The following is an 18,970-nucleotide window of genomic DNA, read 5'->3' as shown; positions in this document are numbered from 1 at the left end:
CGCATTCTGCCTACAGAATGTGTGTCTCTCTCAATAAATCTACCTCTTACCTATCAAAAATGTATATACACTATGTATCTTTAGAAATCTACTTTTGGTGTTTCAAAGACACATTTCACATGCAATTCTTAACATAGTAGCAACAAAAATCCCCTGATAATCATACCAGTATTCCTCTTCAGGGACCTTATCCAAAGGAGGATTCAGGCAGTAAATATGATAGGCCATGTTACATTCATCACATAGAACTTGCATGTTGGGTTCCTGTTTTCCACCACATATATGACAGGAGCAAGAACGGCATTTCTTATTTGGGTCTCCACCACAAAAGTCACATTCAGGGTCATTTTTCCCTATTAAGAACAAAATTATAGCAAGCCTAGTCTTAAAATCATTTTTATCTCTATGAATCTTATAAAGAAAAACCAATGAGAATAACATGCAGCTTTTTTAACAAAGAGAAAAGAACCATAAGGAATAATCCAGTGTAGTACTTTAAAGTTCCCCAAATGTGCATCGAGATGCCTAGGGGCAATGCAGTGAACTCACGGGCCACCGTAAGATATATTAAAATTTCAAGCAAAATACAATACTTGAACAAAGTTGTTTGGATCTAACTACTTAATAAACGAAACTATTAGGTAACACCTATTCTGCAGATCCAAACCTTTCCTTGGGTGGACTGAACTAGGAGGGGTACGGCTGTTAGAAGTTAGCAAACCCATTTTGGTTTTGCTATGCCCCCAATATACTCTTTATTAGTAACAGTATCTAACAGTTTATTTTTTTATCTTACTTGTCAATTGGTTCAGAACTCTGGCAACTAACAGGTTCCACTTATTGCCCCCCACTTCCCCCATCCCGCCAGCCTCCCCCATCTAAACCCAAACACCTTCTGCCAAAATATTCACTTGAAATTATAAAATACACATACATACACAGAAATCTTATAGTAATGCTCACTAATACCAAAAGTTAAATTTAAATGTCAAAAGAGTAACAGTTGGATAGATTTTGTGTAAAATGAGGTAAGTTTATAAGAACTATAATACAGACGTAGCCAAATATGTTAAATTCAAAAAGGAAATTGCAGAATAAATTTTTACACAAAATTAACTGTATAGATACACAAAGATGAATTATATAGATACAGAAAGATGTCTAGAATGACATATATTGTTAGAGTGATTACCTCTTGGGAGTTCTATAATTTATATAGTTCTATACTCTGAATTTCTTACAAATGCACACAATAAATTCGCGAGGAATTTACCGTGTCAGAGCTGATTGTTCAATATGAGAAACAGGGAACAAGTACCTGACAAATAAGAGAGGGGGAAAGAAAATTGCCACTGATTTCAGTACTAACTTTCTGACTGATCACACTGCCTATTCTTGCTAATGAATGGAAGGTTACAATTTTGTTTCACTTCCACTAAGGTAGCTGTGACAACATATAAGTAACGGAAATTTCACAGACCTAAAATGCCAAAGGTATGTTTAGATTTTTGGTTTGGAGAGTGATCTGGCCAATGGCAATCTGGCTGTGGCTCTGAAACGGTTTCTTTACACAGAAGTTCAAAGCTGTAGCTATAACATGATTAGCATTAGACAGACGCGAGAACAACATATATATGCAGATATACTGAGAGAGAAAACACAAGAAAAACCTAGTCAATCTTGTCTTTCTATTGTGTTTTACTGAGAGCAAGTAAGTCACATTAAATAAGTTTACTCATCAAGTTTACCTTTATTCCTAGAATATAACCATACAGTCATAAACCATAGAAACAGTCATACACAGTATGCCTTAAGGTTCTTAATTCACGTAGATGTATTAGCATCGCAGCCTCAAAAAATGAGTATGGCTTAGACCAGTAACATGGAAATCTATTTATTGATCTGTTAAAGGTCTTGTCTTGTTCTAATCTTCCACAACTGTGGTAAGAAGAGGTTAGGCAGAACTATTTAATCTTGAATATTTCTTTACCCAGAATATACTAGACATTGACACACAGCATAAAGTCAATGAATTGTTCTCCAGAAAAAAAATCAGAATTGACAGAGTATGAGACACTGTAACCTATTTGGAAAGATAGTGATTGAACCATGAATGAAAAGACTTAGAATCTAGTCTACCTCTGTTACCAACTAGCTATATGATATTAAGTAAAATATATGCAAGGAAGAGATAAGGCTACATTCTAACATCCTAACGATGACATAAACCTCATTCACTACCTCCCAGAAATTCAGGGCTCAACCAGCATTCTTCTTCTCAGGCTCTACTAGTATAAAAATAAGTCTCACTATTCAAAATTAATCTTAAATGGCCACAACATTACCAAAGTGGGTTTTTAATCTGGACAGACTCTATAATAAACGAAACAGCAAGAAAATGGCAATAAAATGCCAAGATGAGAAAATACTTTTTGAAAACAAATTTTATCATTTGAGAAAAATCCATTAAACCAAAATAGATCTTACATCAAAATGGTTGTCTTGAAAATAAATTTGTATGGTCTACAATTTTATACTTTCTCAAAAGTTATTCCCTGGCCAGTTAAAATGGCAATCATGAACAATAAATGCAGTCTCAGCCCATAAGAAAAATCCATACTTAAAAACTTTCCATCTGCCAATGAAAGAGGATGGGCTCCAGGTTTCTCGATCTTGAAGATTTCATTTATGAATCTTATCTGACAGTCATTTAATTTTCCTTCAGAACCCCTGTTTAAAAAAGGAAGAAAGGTTAACCTCTGCCAGCAAAATCTAAATCATACACAAATAGTAATTAAAAGTCAGTTTGGAAACTCGCTGAACACTACCTATTTACAAATGGGGATTATAGCTATTCTAATCACTGAGTTATTGTTTCCAGCAGTAGGAAAAGTCCAGTGATTAATTAATATTTGAAGTTGTGTCATTTTTAATATTAGGAAAAAAAATTCAAGACTCAGATCATCTGGTGAGAAGATAGCTATCTTGTAAGTTTAATTTAACTTAAAGACTAGGTAAAATGATACTCCCAATTAAAATGAAAGATTTAAACATATTTCCAATAAATATGGCAAGTTTCTGGGTAAATAGATGACCTCTTATTACAAAGAAAAGTCTTTCAAATACTAAGCCATATTTTTCATAGACACATTTATAGCTGTTTGCATATACTTCTTCAAAGTTTCTTGCTGTGACTGTGGATTTGTATTAATTCTCCTTTTAATCTATCAACTTTTGCTTTGTATTTTTGAAGATATATTATTGGGTACATACAGATTAAGGATCCTTAAATCTTATGAAATGTCTTTGTATCTCTAGTAATGCATTTTGTATCAAAAGTGTACCTTTCTTTTTTTTTTTTTTAAATAGTAATCTTTTTTTATTTATCTATTTATTTTTATATTTATTTTTGGCTGCGTTGGGTCCTCGCTTCCGTGCGAGGGCTCTCCCTAGCTGCGGCAAGCGGGGGTCACTCCTCATCGCGGTGCGCGGGCCTCTCACCGTCGTGGCCTCTCTCGTTGCGGAGCACAGGCTCCAGACGCGCAGGCTCAGCAGTTGTGGCTCACGGGCCCAGCTGCTCCGCGGCATGTGGGATCCTCCCAGACCAGGGCCCGAACCTGTGTCCCCTGCATTGGCAGGCAGACTCCCAACCACTGCGCCACCAGGGAAGCCCTACCTTTGGTTTTTTTGGTAACCATTTGCTTGGTGACTTTTTCAATCATTTCACCTTTTAAAACTTTTAATGTCAAATGCAGAAAATTTATAGATAAATGTATGGTTTAGCCAATTATAAGGTACACATCCTTGTAATCAACCATGACAAGAGATAGCACTGTCAACTACCTCAGCACTTCATGTCCTCCCTCCCAGTCACAACCTCTTCACTCCCTTCCACGAGTTATATTTACCTTAATTTTCTTCAATCTTCTCACCTGTCTGCCTCCCTAAGTATATGATATAGTTTTGTGTTTCAAAAACTAAATTCCTAATATTTTTCTTTATAATTTGTTGAAGAAGCCCCACCATTTGTCCTATAGAGTTTCCCATGGTCTCGATTTTGATACCTGCATTCCCAAAGTGTACTTTAGTTTTTTCTGTCATTTATATTTCCAGTAAATCAGTAGTTGGATCTGGAGTAAAGGCTGAAAACCCTTGGTTTGATGCCTGTTTTTAAAAATATAGTTTTAATGGAACATAACTATGCCTATTACTTTATGTATTCTCCATGGCTGGTTTCACGCTACAACAGCAGAGTTGAATTGTGACAGAGACCATCTGGCGGCCAAAGGTTAAACTATTTACTATCTGTCCCTTTACAGAACAAAACTGCTGACCCTTGTTCTAAATGTTTACTCAAATCCAGGTTCATTTTTTGGGTAAAACTGTCTATAGGTCTATTTTCATCAGTAAGCACCTAATTACTTAGTTGTCTTTTCCTACAGCAGCCATAGATGCTCAATGCCTAGATTAATTCACTGGGGATTGGAAAATGTTGATATTCTAGTTCTTTCATTCCCTTTTTACTTATTTGCTGGAATAATTCCATAAAGAGAAACCTGAGCTCATCAATTACTTGGTGACTCAGTGGTATAGCTCATATAACAAATATAGATGAAATGCTTTCTTTAGCAGTTTAAAAAACATAGTTCTCAAACATTCTATGTAGGTGACCAATGAGTTTCTATATAACTAGGAGTTCATGTATTTGAGGTGTTTCAACCCATGCTAGTTATTTTCCTTATTGATGTTCAAATCGTCTCATCTTTGGCCAATGGGATCTTCCAGTTGATTCTCAAATCTTTCTGACAAGAATTTAGCAGTCTTTGTGGGCTTCCTTGTTATGTGCAAGACAAGATGTTTGTTCTCAGTTCATCTCGTACATTTTCTGCCCCCACCCTGTAGTCTTTTTTTTTTAAATAGATCTCTACTGGAGTATAATTGCTTTACAATACTGTGTTAGTTTCTGTTGTACAACAAAGTGAATCAGCCATATGCATACATATATCCCCATATCCCCTCCCTCCCACCCTCCCTATCCCACCTCTCTAGGTCATCGCAAAGCACCGAGCTGATCTCCCTGTGCTATGCTGCTGCTTTCCACTAGCTATCTATTTTACATTCGTAGAGTATATATGTAGATGTTACTCTCAATTCACCCCAGCTTCCGACCCCCGCCCCCTTGAGCCTGTAGTCTTATCTCCAAGGAAGCCTAGTTTCTTTTAGGTGGAAATGGTTATTTCAAGACCACAATTTAGGCACTGGAAAAGCTTTCTAAAACTGGATTGATCACTATTTCTAGACCAAGCTACAAAATTTAGACATACACATTAATACATGTACAAGATACCTCATGAGTTCATGTAAACACTTTCTGTTCAAATTCAGGACTAAAGGATAAGTTTGCTTTTGACAAAGCAATTATTTCTCTTTCTCCTTTCCCCCACAATCAGAAAATCCTAGTTCTCAAAGACACCAGGGATGCCTAAATTAGAATGCTACAAGTACTTCTTTGCTTTACCCCACATTACATATGACATTTTCACCAGTTGTCATTATGATTACAGAAAATACTTTAAAATTTCTTTGTATATTTCTGCCATGTCTTACAGTTATATCTACAGTGTCAGACCATAAAACCATTACATACTACACTTTCTCCCTTATGTACCTCCCTCTAGTCCCAGTTCTAGATGCAGAAATATTTTTAATGTTTATTACTACTCTATGTCAAATTGCCTACAGTCATCTTGATGGTCTGAAACTAGTTCTCTACAAGATTTCCAAGAAGGGTTCATGAGAACAATTCCTCCCCTAGTTCTTATAAGTTAATGATAGTTTGTCTCCAGCCTTTATACTGAAGGCCACTTTGGTTAGACTTAAAATTCTTGGCTTACCTTTTCTTGACTCATGGATGTCTTTCTGGGATGTTTTCCTCGTAAGGGTGCTATCCTGGTTCCTTATTTTTTCTTTTTCTTTTAATTTTGTATGGATTTGACATCAATGCTTTTCTTTTGCTTGTTTTTATAAAATTTTCTTGACCCTTTAGAGGGTATAACTTCAATTAGGTTTGCTAGATCACAGCCACAGAGCTCCATATAACTCAGTTTTGTTGTTGTTTTTTGGAGAAGCATTCAAAACTATGGCAGCTAAACTCTGATTTGATAGAAAGCAGATCAGTAGTTTGAGGCCAAGGTTGAGGGTTGTGGTAGTAATTGTGACTCTGATGGAGCCCACAGGGACTTTTGGGGGGGGTAATGAAAAGGTTCTATATCTTGATTACAGTGGTGGCTTTATATGGGACATATTGCAATATGGTACATATTGCTTTAAGTAAATTTTGCCTCAAAAATTAATTTAAAAAAAAATGACACTATAGAAACTTCCTTTTGGTATCTCCTGGCTCTATTCCCCTCCCCTATTTTTAACTGGACCCTTTTTTCCTTTGTCTTTGCTGTTCCTGTCCTACTCAGTTTGGACTGCATTCCTAGTAGTTTATTCTCAATATGGGACTTTGTCCTGGAATGGAACTTTAGCTGACTAATTTTGAGAGTTCATAGGGCTCTAATCTCTTCAGACCTTACTGCAAACTGTGTATACTCATCCAAACTGGGGTGTATACCCATTTCTGGCTTCAGCTGCTGTATTAGTTAACTATTATTACATAACAAGTCACCACAAAACTAGCAGTTTAAAACAAAAATTACCTCAGTTTCTGTGGATCAGCAATTTGGAAGCAGCTTAGCTGGGTAGTTCTGGCTCATGATCTTTCTTGAGGTTTCAGTCAAGCTGTTGACCAGACCTACAGTCTCATCTAAAGGCTCAACTGGGGGAAGACCAACGGGCTGTCTGAATTCTCACAACATAACAGCTGGCTTCCACCAGAGGAAGTGACCTGAGAGACCCCAAAATGGAAGCTTCCATGTTTTCATAACCCAATCTCAGAAATGGTATACCATCACTTCTGCCATATTCTACTAGTCACAAAGAGCAACCCTAATAAAATGTGGGAGGGAACTCTGCAAGGTGTTGAGTACCAGGAAGCAGGAATTATTGGGGGTCATCTTAAAAGATGGCCACCATAGCTGCTACTCTCAGGTGAGATAGCTTGCTGAGGTAACTTATTATTTTGGAGTTCTTGGGTCAATCATATGTCCTGTTACCCTCTTCTTCCTCTTGTATAGTAACCGATACCGCACAGGTCTTGTAGCTTTCAGTTGTTTATCTCAGCAGCTATCTTGGTGTTTGTGGGAGATACCACATCACCCTAAATGTTTGTAGATACTGCCCTTAAGTTTTGGATTAGATCTTTTTGTTATATTTGTTTTTATAAGGATATCTAGGAAGATTAAAATCTATGCTGTTGCCATCTTCCTAGAATCCCATCCATCCTTATATTTTCAACTTCTGTGATTTCATATTTAAGGAGATTTTCTTATAAGCAGCGTAAGACTTTTGTTTTTATTTTAATCTAGTCTGTTGATCTTTGTCTTTATAATATTTAGTTCATATATAGTTAATATAATTGATGATATATTTGTTGCTACCATTTTACCATGTCTTCTATTTTATCTACCTTTTTGTCTTACTCTTCTTGATTGCCTTCTTTTGTATTATTGTATTTCCACTCTTAATTTGCTAATATTTTATTAATTTTTAGTGGTTCTTAGAGAACGCACCATGCAAACCTGAAAAATCAATCTGCTTTACGTTTTACTTTCAGTACTTTCCTGATCATGTCAGAATCTCAAAGCTTCATTTACTAATCCCATCTTTCACATGGTTATCATGATTTTATTCTACACATACTTTAAACTTATTTTTTCAGTAGTCTATTTGTACTCACATAGTTACCCTTCCTCTGTTCATAATTATTTCCTATATTTCCTTATTTCTATCTGAGATCATCTTCCTTCTGCTTAAAGAACTCCCTTTAGTATTTCTTTTAGTGCAAGTCTGTTGGTACTGAATTCTCTCAGGTGTGGTCTGATGGCTTTATTTTGGTTTCATTTTTGTAGTATATTTTCATAAAAAATGTATTTCTAAGTTGAGAACTTTTAAAGTCAGTGTTTTCAGATGCCATTCCACTGTCTTCTAGCTTACACTACTCCTGGTTAAAACTCAGCCGTCTTCCCTTTGACTCTATCTTTAGTTTTCAGCAGCCTTATTGCGATATGCCACTGTTTTCTTTTTATTTATCCTGCTTAGGAACTACAAAACTTCAATCTTCGACTGACGTCTTTTATCAGTTTTGGAAAATTCTAGCTATTACATTTTCAAATAGTTTTCACCCTACTCTCTTTTGGGGAACTACAAATAGATGTAAACACACCTCTTCACAAAGTCCCACATATACAACAGTCTTTTCTGTATTATTTTCCATTATATTTTCAATGTTTTAGTTGGATACTTTTCACTGACTTGCCTTTGAGTTTATCCTATCTTCTGCTGTGTCTTACCTGCTGATAAACCAACCTAAGGAAGTCTTAGTTGTGGAAACTGTACTTTTCACTTCTTGTTCTCCATATGATTATTTTATAGATTCTAATTCTCAGTTGAAATTCTCTATCTTTTCAACTATTTTCTTAAGCATATTAATTATAATTAAAGTTCCTGCCTGATAACTTGATCAAGATCACTTATGACTCCATTTCTGTTGTTGGTTTATCTTCTTCTGGTTTTTGATTATGTGGCCCTGTCTTTTGGTAGCACAGTATTTTTGATTCCATGGTAGATAGTATATATAAAACATTAGAGGCGGGCTTCCCTGATGGCACACTGGTTAAGAATCCACCTGCCAATGCAGGGGACATGGGTTCAAGCCCTGGTCTGGGAAGATGCCACATGCTGCGGAGCAACTAAGCCCGTGTGCCACAACTACTGAGCTTGCGCTCTAGAGCCCGTGAACCACAACTACTGAGCCTGTGTGCTACAATTACTGAGGCTGTGCTCTAGAGCCCACGCTCCACAACAAGAGAAGCCACCACAATGAGAAGCCTGCGCACCACAACGAAGAGTAGCCCCCGCTCTCCGCAACTAGAGAAAGCCCGCGCACAGCAACGAAGACCCAATGCAGCCAAAAATAAAAGAATAAATAAATTAAAAAAAAAAAAGAAAAGCATTAAAAAAAGAAAAACCACATTAGAGGCTTCAGACATTATCTTACCATTAAGAAGGTCCAATCTTCCTTCTGCTGGAGAGATACTGCAGTGGTTTAACATTTTAATTAGCAACTCTGCTGAGGCAAGGCTGGTTTTTCAGCTTTGGTAAGATTTAGTCTACCTGTCTGCCTTAACCATCTACAGTTTTCAACTAAGAGCCTGTTGTATATTCTGTGGGACCACTCCACCAGGGATCCCCAAATTCATGTTTGCCTTCTAAGACTGCTAAGAACTCCACTTTGTTTTTTACTTATGTTTTTAGTCTCCTGCCTAGGAAAACCCAGTATTTGGCAAAAGTCCTAAGAGAACATAGGTCATATGCTTGAGGCATCCCACATATCTGCCAACAGCTCTGATTTCTTGTCTCCACACTGCCGCCAGTTGTTCAGTGAGGTTTGCCCTGTATCCATAATTAGCATAGTCCCCAGGGCAAAAAGCAACTACAAAAGCTAACTGTCAGGTTTCCCTGGTGGCGCAGTGGTTAAGAATCCGCCTGCCAATGCAGGAGACACGGGTTTGAGCCCTGGTCCAGGAAGATCCCACATGCTGTGGAGCAACTAAGTCCGTGCGCCAGAACTACTGAGCCTGTGCTCTAGAGCCTGCAAACCACAACTACTGAAGCCCAGGCGCCACAACTACTGAAGCCCGAGCACCTAGAGCCTGTGCTCTGCAACGAGAGAGGCTACCGCAATGAGAAGCCTGCGCACTGCAATGAAGAGTGGCCCCCGCTCGCTGCAGCTAGAGAAGGCCCGCGCGCAGCAACGAAGACCCAATGCAGCCAGAAATAAAAAAATAAAATAAAATAAATTAAAAAAAAAAAAAAAAGCTAACTGCTTTCTAAGGTTCTTCCCTTTCCAGAGTCATACGCCTGGTCTTCTCCTTACCTCTCTGCTGCCTTTCAGATGACAACTGTACTTGATCTGGCTATTCTAGTTGTTTTAGGTAAGAATGCTGATCTGCTGCCAGCTATTCCACCCTACCTGGAAAGAGAAACCTTCTATGTGCTTCAATAAAGTCACAAAATCAGACAGCTTAAAAGTAAAATCACTTTTCCAGTCATTTATCATTTTAAGTTGAAGGCTTACTACATCCATTTCCTCTTGACTAAACTAATGAAGCAAGGTACAGATCACAACCAAAACAGGTAAATAGTCAATTCATTCCTTCAGGAAACACCCTATTTATTTCACTGAAATCTAATAAACGAACAATTGTAAAAATGCATTATTTTATATAATACCAAAAAAGAAACTGGCCTGCAATGGGTCAGTATAAGAAGACCCCTCAAATAAAGATGGGACACCAAATGAAAGCCAACAACTATAAGACATATTATTTTATGAAACCTCAAGCAAGAAAAAAGCCTGAGATGAGCTGTCTAAGAAGGACCCTCAAAGCTAGGACAACAAATGGCTTCTCTCATGTTAAAGAAAAATGGCAAATAAACCACCTTGCACATACAGAAAACAAAGATGCCTGTTTCAATATTACCCCTGGGTATAAGGAGAAAAAGTATCCCCCGAGAGTTGAACCACAGGCATACCTGTGGTTTGCAGATATGAATTCATACTACCTGTGTGGTTTAAAAAAGCTCAAGCAGAAAATTTAACTTCAAGTTAGATGGCACTCCAAGGTGACTAGCAGAAGTAAACTCAAATATCTGAAAGAACCCAACTTTAGTCAGTCCAATAGCAATTTTAAGATACATCATAATTTCAGAGATGTTAAAATATGGAAAACCGTGTATTTCAGATTCTATGAAATATTGTATTTACTGAACATTTATTTTAACTAGTGCTTAGAACAGGGCCTGACACACAGGAGCAAACAACAACAACAAAAAAATCAAAGCATTAACATTCCAGTGGTATGCTTGGCAGAATAATAGGCCCCGAAGACATCTATGTCCTAAGCCCAGGAACCTGTGAATACATTACTTTATATGGCAAAAAGGACTTTGTTAATGACCTTTAAATAGGATTATCTAGATAGGCCCAATGTAGTCACAGGGGGCCTTGAAAAGTAGAAAAAGGAAGAAGAAAGAGCCTGAGGAAGATGTGACTACAAATGAACAGTCAAAGATATTTGATTTTGTTGGCTTTAAACATGGAGAAGCAGGCCACAGGCCAAGGAACTGGGAGGCCCCTAAAATCTGAAAAAGGCAAGGAAGTCAATTTTCCTTCAGTCTCCAAAAAGGAACACATCCCTGCTGACACCGCTTTTAGCCCAGTGAAACTCATAAGACTTCTGACCTACAGAACTGTAAAATAGTAAGTTCTATTATTTAAGCCACTAAGCCTGTGGTAATTTGTTATAGCAATAACAGGAAACTAATACAAGTAGGGCAAGAGAAAATAATAAATGTCAGGTGATAATCAGTATCATAAAGAAAAATAAGTTAGACTAAGGGAGAATTCAATCATATGTACACACACCTATGCCTGGTATCTGTCTGTATGTATGATTTTACATAGCGTAATCAAGAAAGTTGTCTTTCGAAGTGATATTTGAATAAAGAAATAAAACAAAAGACAAAGTAAGCCAAATGAATATCTGTGTGGAGCAGACCAGTCAGAGGAAACAGCATGTGCAAAAGCTCTGAAACAGGAGTGTGTTTATATGATTAAGCAACACAAGGAGGCCAATATGGTTGGAATACAGTGAGCTTTGATTTATAACTTGATATGGACATCAAGTTCATAGTCTGTAAGAATGGTACATTCAATAATAAGATCACTAGAGGTGTCATGATAAACAAGTATGGATAAAATTTAGTAAATAAAACCCTAAAAAATGACACAAAATACAGTAAGTACATCCACAGTTTTAGTAAGGTTAAAAATTTTTTTTTTGCTATAGGATTCAAATTCTACTTAGGAATATCTAATCTAGTATAATTTCATATAGTATTAAATATACAAGACTAAGTGACCAAAGATTTGAAAAACTGATTTAAACCCTAGACTTCTGTTTTGAATTTTCTTCAAAGCTAAAATAGAAACAGAAAATGGCAAGTTAAAAATAGAATTTTGTTAACTAGAATTAGATAGTTTAAGCATATTCACTTTTTGGTACTCACAAATTAAAAATTAGATACAAGCATAAACTTTAACTCCAAGTTCCCTTATCAAATCTCCAAGGCAGATTACAAACCATGTCCTCTGTTTCTTCCTTTGCACCTTCAGTACAATAGAGAGGATCAAAGCTGAACGTTAGTTTTTTTGTCAATGTCTAGTATACGCCATGATCAAGTGGGATTTATCCCAAGGATGCAAGGATTTTTCAGTATCTGCAAATCAATCAATGTGATACACCACATCAACAAATTGAATAAAAACCATATGATCATCTAAATAGATGCAGAAAAAGCTTTTGACAAAATCCAACACACATTTATGATAAAAACTCTCCAGAAAGTGGGCATAGAGGGAACATACCTCAACATAATAAAGCCCATTTATGACAAACCTACAGCTACCATAGTACTCAGTGAAAAGCTGAAAGCATTTCCTCTAAGATCAGGAACGAGACAAGGATGCCTACTCTCACCACTTTTATTCAACATAGTTTTGGAAGTCCTAGCCACGACAATCAGAAAAGAAAAGGAAATAAAAGGAATCCAAATTGGAAAAGAAGTAAAACTGTCACTGTCTGCAGATGACATGATACTATACATAGAAAATCCTAAAGGTACTACCAGAAAATGACTAGAGCTCATCAATGAATTTGGTAAAGTTGCAGTTTACAAAATTAATATACAGAAATCTGTTGCATTTCTATACACTAACAACAAAAGATCAGAAAGAGAAATTCAAGAAACAATCCCATTTACCATCACATCAAAAAGAATAAAATACCTAGGAATAAACCTGCCTAAGGAGGCAAAAGACCTGTACTCCGAAAACTGTAAGATGCTGATGAAAGAAATAGAAGATGACAAACAGATGGAGAGATATACCATGTTCTTGGATGGGAAGAATCAATATTGTCAAAATGACTATACTACCCAAGGCAATCTACAGATTCAATGCAATCTCTATCAAATTACCAATGGCATTTCCACAGGACTAGAACAAAAAAATCTTAAAATCTGTATGGAGAAACAAAAGACCCCGAATAGCCAAAGCAATCTTGAGAAAGAAAAATGGAGCTGGAGGAATCAGGCTCCCTGACTTCAGACTATACTGCATAGCTATAGTCATCAAAACAGTAATGGCACTGGCACAAAAACAGAAATATAGATCAATGGAACAGGACAGAAAGCCCAGAAACAAACTCATGCACCTACGGTCAATTAATCTATGACAAAGGGGGCAAGAACATACAATGGAGAAAAGACAGTCTCTTCAGTAAATGGTGCTGGGAAAACTGGTCAGCTACATGTAAAAACATGAAATTAGAACATTCTTTAACACCATACACAAAAATAAACGCAAAATGGATTAAAGACCTAAGTGTAAGACCAGATACTATAAAACTCGAGGAAAACATAGGCAGAACACTCTTTGTCATAAATTGCAGCAAGATCTTTTTCAATCCGTCTCCTAGAGTAATGGAAATAAAAGCAAAAATAAACAAATGGGACATAACTAAACTCAAAAGCTTTTGCACAGCCAAGAAACCATAAACAAAATGAAAAGACAACCCCCAGAATGGGAGAAAATATTTGCAAACAATGTGACGGCCAAGGGATTACTCTACAAAATTTACAAACAGCTCATGAAGCTCAATATCAAAAAACAAACAACCCAATCAAAAAATGGGCAGAAGATCTGAACAGACATTTCTCCAAAGACATACAGAGGGCCAAGAGGCACATGAAAAGATGCTCAATATTGTTAATTATTAGAGAAATGCAAATCAAAACTACAATGAGGTATCACCTCACACCAGTCAGAACGGCCAACATCAAAAACTTTACAAACAATAAATGCTGGAGAGGGTGTGGAGCACCCTACACTGTTGGTGGGAATGTAAATTGGTACAGCCAATGTACCAATGGAGAACAGTATGGAGGTTCCTTAAAAAACTGAAAACAGAGCTACCATGTGATCCAGCAATCCCACTCCTGGACATATATCTGGAGAAAACTATGGTCCAAAAGGATACATGCACCCCAATGTTCATTACAGTGCTGTTTACAATAGCCAAAACATGGAAGCAACCTAAATGTCCATTGACAGAGGAATGGATAAAGAAGATGTGGTACATATAATGGAATATTACTCAGCCATTAAAAAGAATGAAATAATGCCATTTGCAGTAACATGGATGGACCTGGAGATTATCATACTAAGTGAAGTAAGACAAATATCAAATGATATCACTTATATGTGGAATCTAAAAAAACATGATACAAATGAACTTATTTACAAAACAGAAATAGACTCACAGACATAGAGAATGAACTTCCCAGGGGGGAAGGGTGGAGGGAGGGATAGATTGGGAGTTTGGGATTGACATGTACATGCTGCTATATTTAAAATAGATAACCAGCAAGGACCTACTGTATAGCACAGGGCACTCTGCTCAATAATCTGCAATAACCTAAATGGGAAAAGAATTTAAAAAAGAATAGATACTTGTATATGTATAACTGAATCACTTTGCTGTACACCTGAAACTAACACAACGTTGTTAATCAAATAGAATTTGTTAACTAGAATTAGACAGTTTAAGCATATTCACTTTTTGCTACTCACAAACTAAAAATTAGGAACAAGCATGAACTTTAACTCCCAGTTCCCTTATGAAATCTCCGAGGCAGATTAAAAATCATGTCCTCTATTTGCTTCTTCCTTTGCACTTTCAATACAATAGAGAGTATCAAAGATGAAGGTTAGTTCTTTGTAAATGTATAGTAAAACTGATAAACCTTTGGTGAGATTAAATCACAAACTAAATTCAGGAATAAAAAAGGGAACAACATTAACAAAGACTACACACGTTAAAAGATGAGGCTATCCAAACTTATGACAATAAACTAAAATTAAAATAGGTTCCTAGAAAATTAAATCTTATTTCAAGAATAGAAAATCTGAATAGTCCTATTATCATTACAGAAATCAAAAAACCTTCCCACAAAGAAAACTCAGACCCAAAGGACTTTACTGAAAAGTTTTAACATTCAAGAAAAGGACACAAAACTCTACCATAAAATAGAAAAATATTATAGCACACGATAATTTTATAAAACCAACGTAATTTGGAAAGGATAGCTAGGATAGGAAAGTTAATATACAAATTTCACTCATTAACCTAAATGCAAAAATCCTATACAAAATATTGTCAAACCAAATCCAGGAAAGCATACCTACAAAATACCCATCAAACATTATAATTATTGGTAAAATTTTCAAAGAGATATCAGGAGAAAAAAAAGATGCCTGCTCTCACCACCTCCTTTCAGCAATGTACTAACAGGCAACTGGTGAATGAAGACAAAAGTTAGCAATCAAAGGAAAAATACAACACAAAAATGTCATAATTCACAGATTACAATTATAAAAATCCTGAAACAATCTACATGTGAATTAAAACTATTAACTCTAGTAAGGCTAATGGATCCAAAATCAAAGGTTACTTATATACCAGTAACAAAGAGAAAAATGAAATTTAAAAAGGATTTATAATAACAAGTGGTATCTGAGGTTAAATAAGGATAACAGACACATAAGGTCAGACCTCTGGAGAGAATTATATCAGGCTGAACCATATAATGGCCAACATTCAAATATTTTGAATCTATAAAAACATTTCATATGGTTCCACCTAATAAAAACATGACAAAATCATAATAAAGACCTAAGTAAATGGAGAGAAATCACACCCATGGATTAGATTTAATGTAGTACCTATCAAATTCCCAATGGTTTTTATGTAGAAATTACCAAAATGATTGGAAAACTCGAATGAAAGTACACAGAGCTAAGAACAGAGAAGAACTATTGAAGCACAAGGTAGGAAGTCCTGCTCTGTTATATTATGAAAGTGTGGAACTTATATAAGGACACTCAAAACAGTCCAATGATACAGAATAGAGACCAGATGGATGCATCAAATATAAAGATATGTGACGAGGTGATATTGAAGATCAATGTGGGGAAAATGGGCTTTTCAATAAATGATGGCAGGAAAAATGATTATTCATATGTATTAAGTCTAACCCTTACCTCACACTGTACAAAAAGACCTACTTCAAGTGGATTAAAGATCTAAAGAAAGGTAAATATTAAGCTTTTATAAGGTAATAATGGAGAATATCTTTATGTTTTCTGAGTAGGGAAAAGTTTCTCCCCTCCACCCCACTCTATGTTTTATTGAGATGTAATTGACATACCATTGTATAAGTTCAAGGTATACAACATAATGATTTGATATATGTATATATTGACAATGATTACCACAAAAAGTTTAGTTAACATCCATCACCTCACAGTTACAATATTTTTTCCCCTTGTGATGAGAGCTTTAAAGATCTACTCTCTAAGCAGCTTTCAAATATACAATACAGTATTGTTAACTATAGTTGCCATGCTGTACATTACATCCCTAGAACTTATATATCATATAACTGGAAGTTTGTACCTTTTGACCACCCTCACCTATCCCCAACCCTGACCCACCCCCAGTAGGTTTCTTAAAGCAAGACACAGAAGGTATATGCATTAGGGGAAATTTTTGATAAATTCAACCCCTTAAAATTAAGACTACTACTCAAACATAGGGAAAAAAGATAAGCCACAGAATTGGAGCATACATTTTCTCCACATATAACTGAAATGGTCAAGTCTCTACTTTAGGGTTCTCTAGAACTCCTAAAAATCAATGAGACAGACTACCTAATTAGCTACAACAACACACACCAATATTTGAAACAGGATCCTTACAAGAGATATCCAAATTGCCAATAAACATAACGGTTCTCAATCTCATTAATAGTCAGGGAAATGTAAATCAAAACCACAATGGAATACTATTATATACCCACCTGACTAGCAAAAACTCAAGCCTGACAAAAGTAAGCGTGGTTAAGAATGCAGAGCAATGGGAACTCTCATACTACTGTGGAAGTGCAATCTGGTACAACCACTTAAATATTTGGTCCTATCTATTAAAGTTAAAGATGCACAACTTCTACAACCCAGCAATTCTACTTCTAGACAAGACACATCCTACAGAAACTAACGCACATAAGCACCAGGACAGAGGTATAATGTCATGGCAGCACTGCTTGTAACAGCCCCAAACTATCAACAGCAGAATATATTTATACTTTCCCTCTGGTTATTTATCCACTCTTTCCAGTGAAGGGAAAAGATTTCTAACAATGAAAAAAAATTCCCATCCACAAGCCACAGTGACTCCTTTTTGACTCTTGTATCCCTAGCATGTCTAGTAAAAAACCTAAATGACAGCAAACATAATCCTTTATAGGACAGTGTGTTTTACTTTGGGATAGCCATCATATAATCATTTTCTCATGAGCCAATATTTGCCTATCTATAATTTCCACTCAATCTTAGTTCTAGTCCCTAAAGCCAGAGTGCTCCACTCTAACTGTACCTCAGAATTACTCGGGAAAACATGTTTTAAATAGCAAGCTTTTTTAGCTCAATGTTATGAGTACTGTTATCTCTTCCCACTGTGTATACATGCTTCTTTCCACTTCCTACACTCAAGAACATTATAAGAATCCCTAGATAACTAATTTATGTAGATGCTTTCTCCTTTCCTTCATGATATGTATCCATATCAGAATTTCAAGTTGCTTAGAACTCTGTTAATTGTTACGTCCTTAGCCTGGCAATAGAATCACACTTGTGTTTGTACAAATTTCTGAAACTGTTTTCTAAAAGATAAGCTCACAACATTCTTTTTCTTTATCTTAGGAGTCAGCAAACTTTTTCCATGAAGGGTCAGAGAGTAAGTAGTTCAAGATTCTGTAAGCCTCATGTGCAACCACTCAACAATGCTGTTGAGCACACACACAAAAAACCAGCCATGGCTAATACATAAATGGGGATCACTGTGTTCCAATAAAACTTTATTTTCATAAAACAGGTAGCCAGTGGGCCATAGTTTACCAACCCCTGCTTTATATTATTAATCATAAGCAGATGCTTGATCTTAGATTTGTCACCTCCGTGTTATAACAGATATGATAATATATGTCCATTATATACATAATACATAATATATATAATCCGTTAACCAGAACTTGACAAGAATGTTAGTTTGGCTGCTTCCCTTAAGTAAAAGAAAACTGTCAGGGTCTTTCTAGTATCCCCAATGCTCAACACAACAAATGTACTTCTAATAATTCATTCTAAAGAAAAGAAATGCACAAAAACATATACACAAAGTTGTTTACTTAAACATCGTAATAAAGAACTGGAAATACTTTTAACAGGCTTTTAAAAAAAGTAAATTAGTGACTATTTATCCAATACACTTTATTCAGAAGAACTGAACACAAAACGATGTTGATACTATTTCCCCAAGTGTAAAAAGGTAGCTTTGAAACAATGCATAGTACTTTATCACTTGAAGGAAACATCTAAAAGTATTTCTTAAAGAATTAACAATGGAAATATCTGAGTAATATGAAATCTTGGGTGATATTTTACATTTTGAATTCTCTTCATTAAGCTTGTTTTAAGTTCTTAAATTAAAGAAAATTACTATAAAAGAAAATTTTTGCTAGTCTTGCAAGTCCAGCAGACAGCTGCCTAGGTAGACATTCATTGGTGTTATATCAACATAGATTCTCATAGCAACCATAGCTATTGAAATGCTTTTGTGTATTATTG

General features: G+C 35.9%; 1 protein-coding gene across 3 annotated transcripts in view; it reads right to left on the bottom strand.

The window, feature by feature from the left end:
• Positions 1-18,970, bottom strand: part of UHRF2 (ubiquitin like with PHD and ring finger domains 2) — a 75,249-nt gene that overhangs the window by 22,274 nt on the left and 34,005 nt on the right. For all 3 annotated transcript variants that reach the window (XM_061200407.1, XM_061200410.1, XM_061200409.1), the window contains 2 exons: positions 2,621-2,730; positions 167-353 (listed from right to left, as the gene is read on the bottom strand). In XM_061200407.1, the coding sequence (XP_061056390.1) occupies positions 167-353; positions 2,621-2,730 (297 nt within the window). The remainder of the gene's footprint in view (positions 1-166; positions 354-2,620; positions 2,731-18,970) is intronic.

The sequence above is a fragment of the Eubalaena glacialis genome, chromosome 9 (assembly GCF_028564815.1).
Source record: "Eubalaena glacialis isolate mEubGla1 chromosome 9, mEubGla1.1.hap2.+ XY, whole genome shotgun sequence".
Taxonomy (NCBI): domain Eukaryota; kingdom Metazoa; phylum Chordata; class Mammalia; order Artiodactyla; family Balaenidae; genus Eubalaena; species Eubalaena glacialis.
Note: the sequence above shows the minus strand (reverse complement) of the source record. Positions and strands in the feature narration are given on the sequence as shown.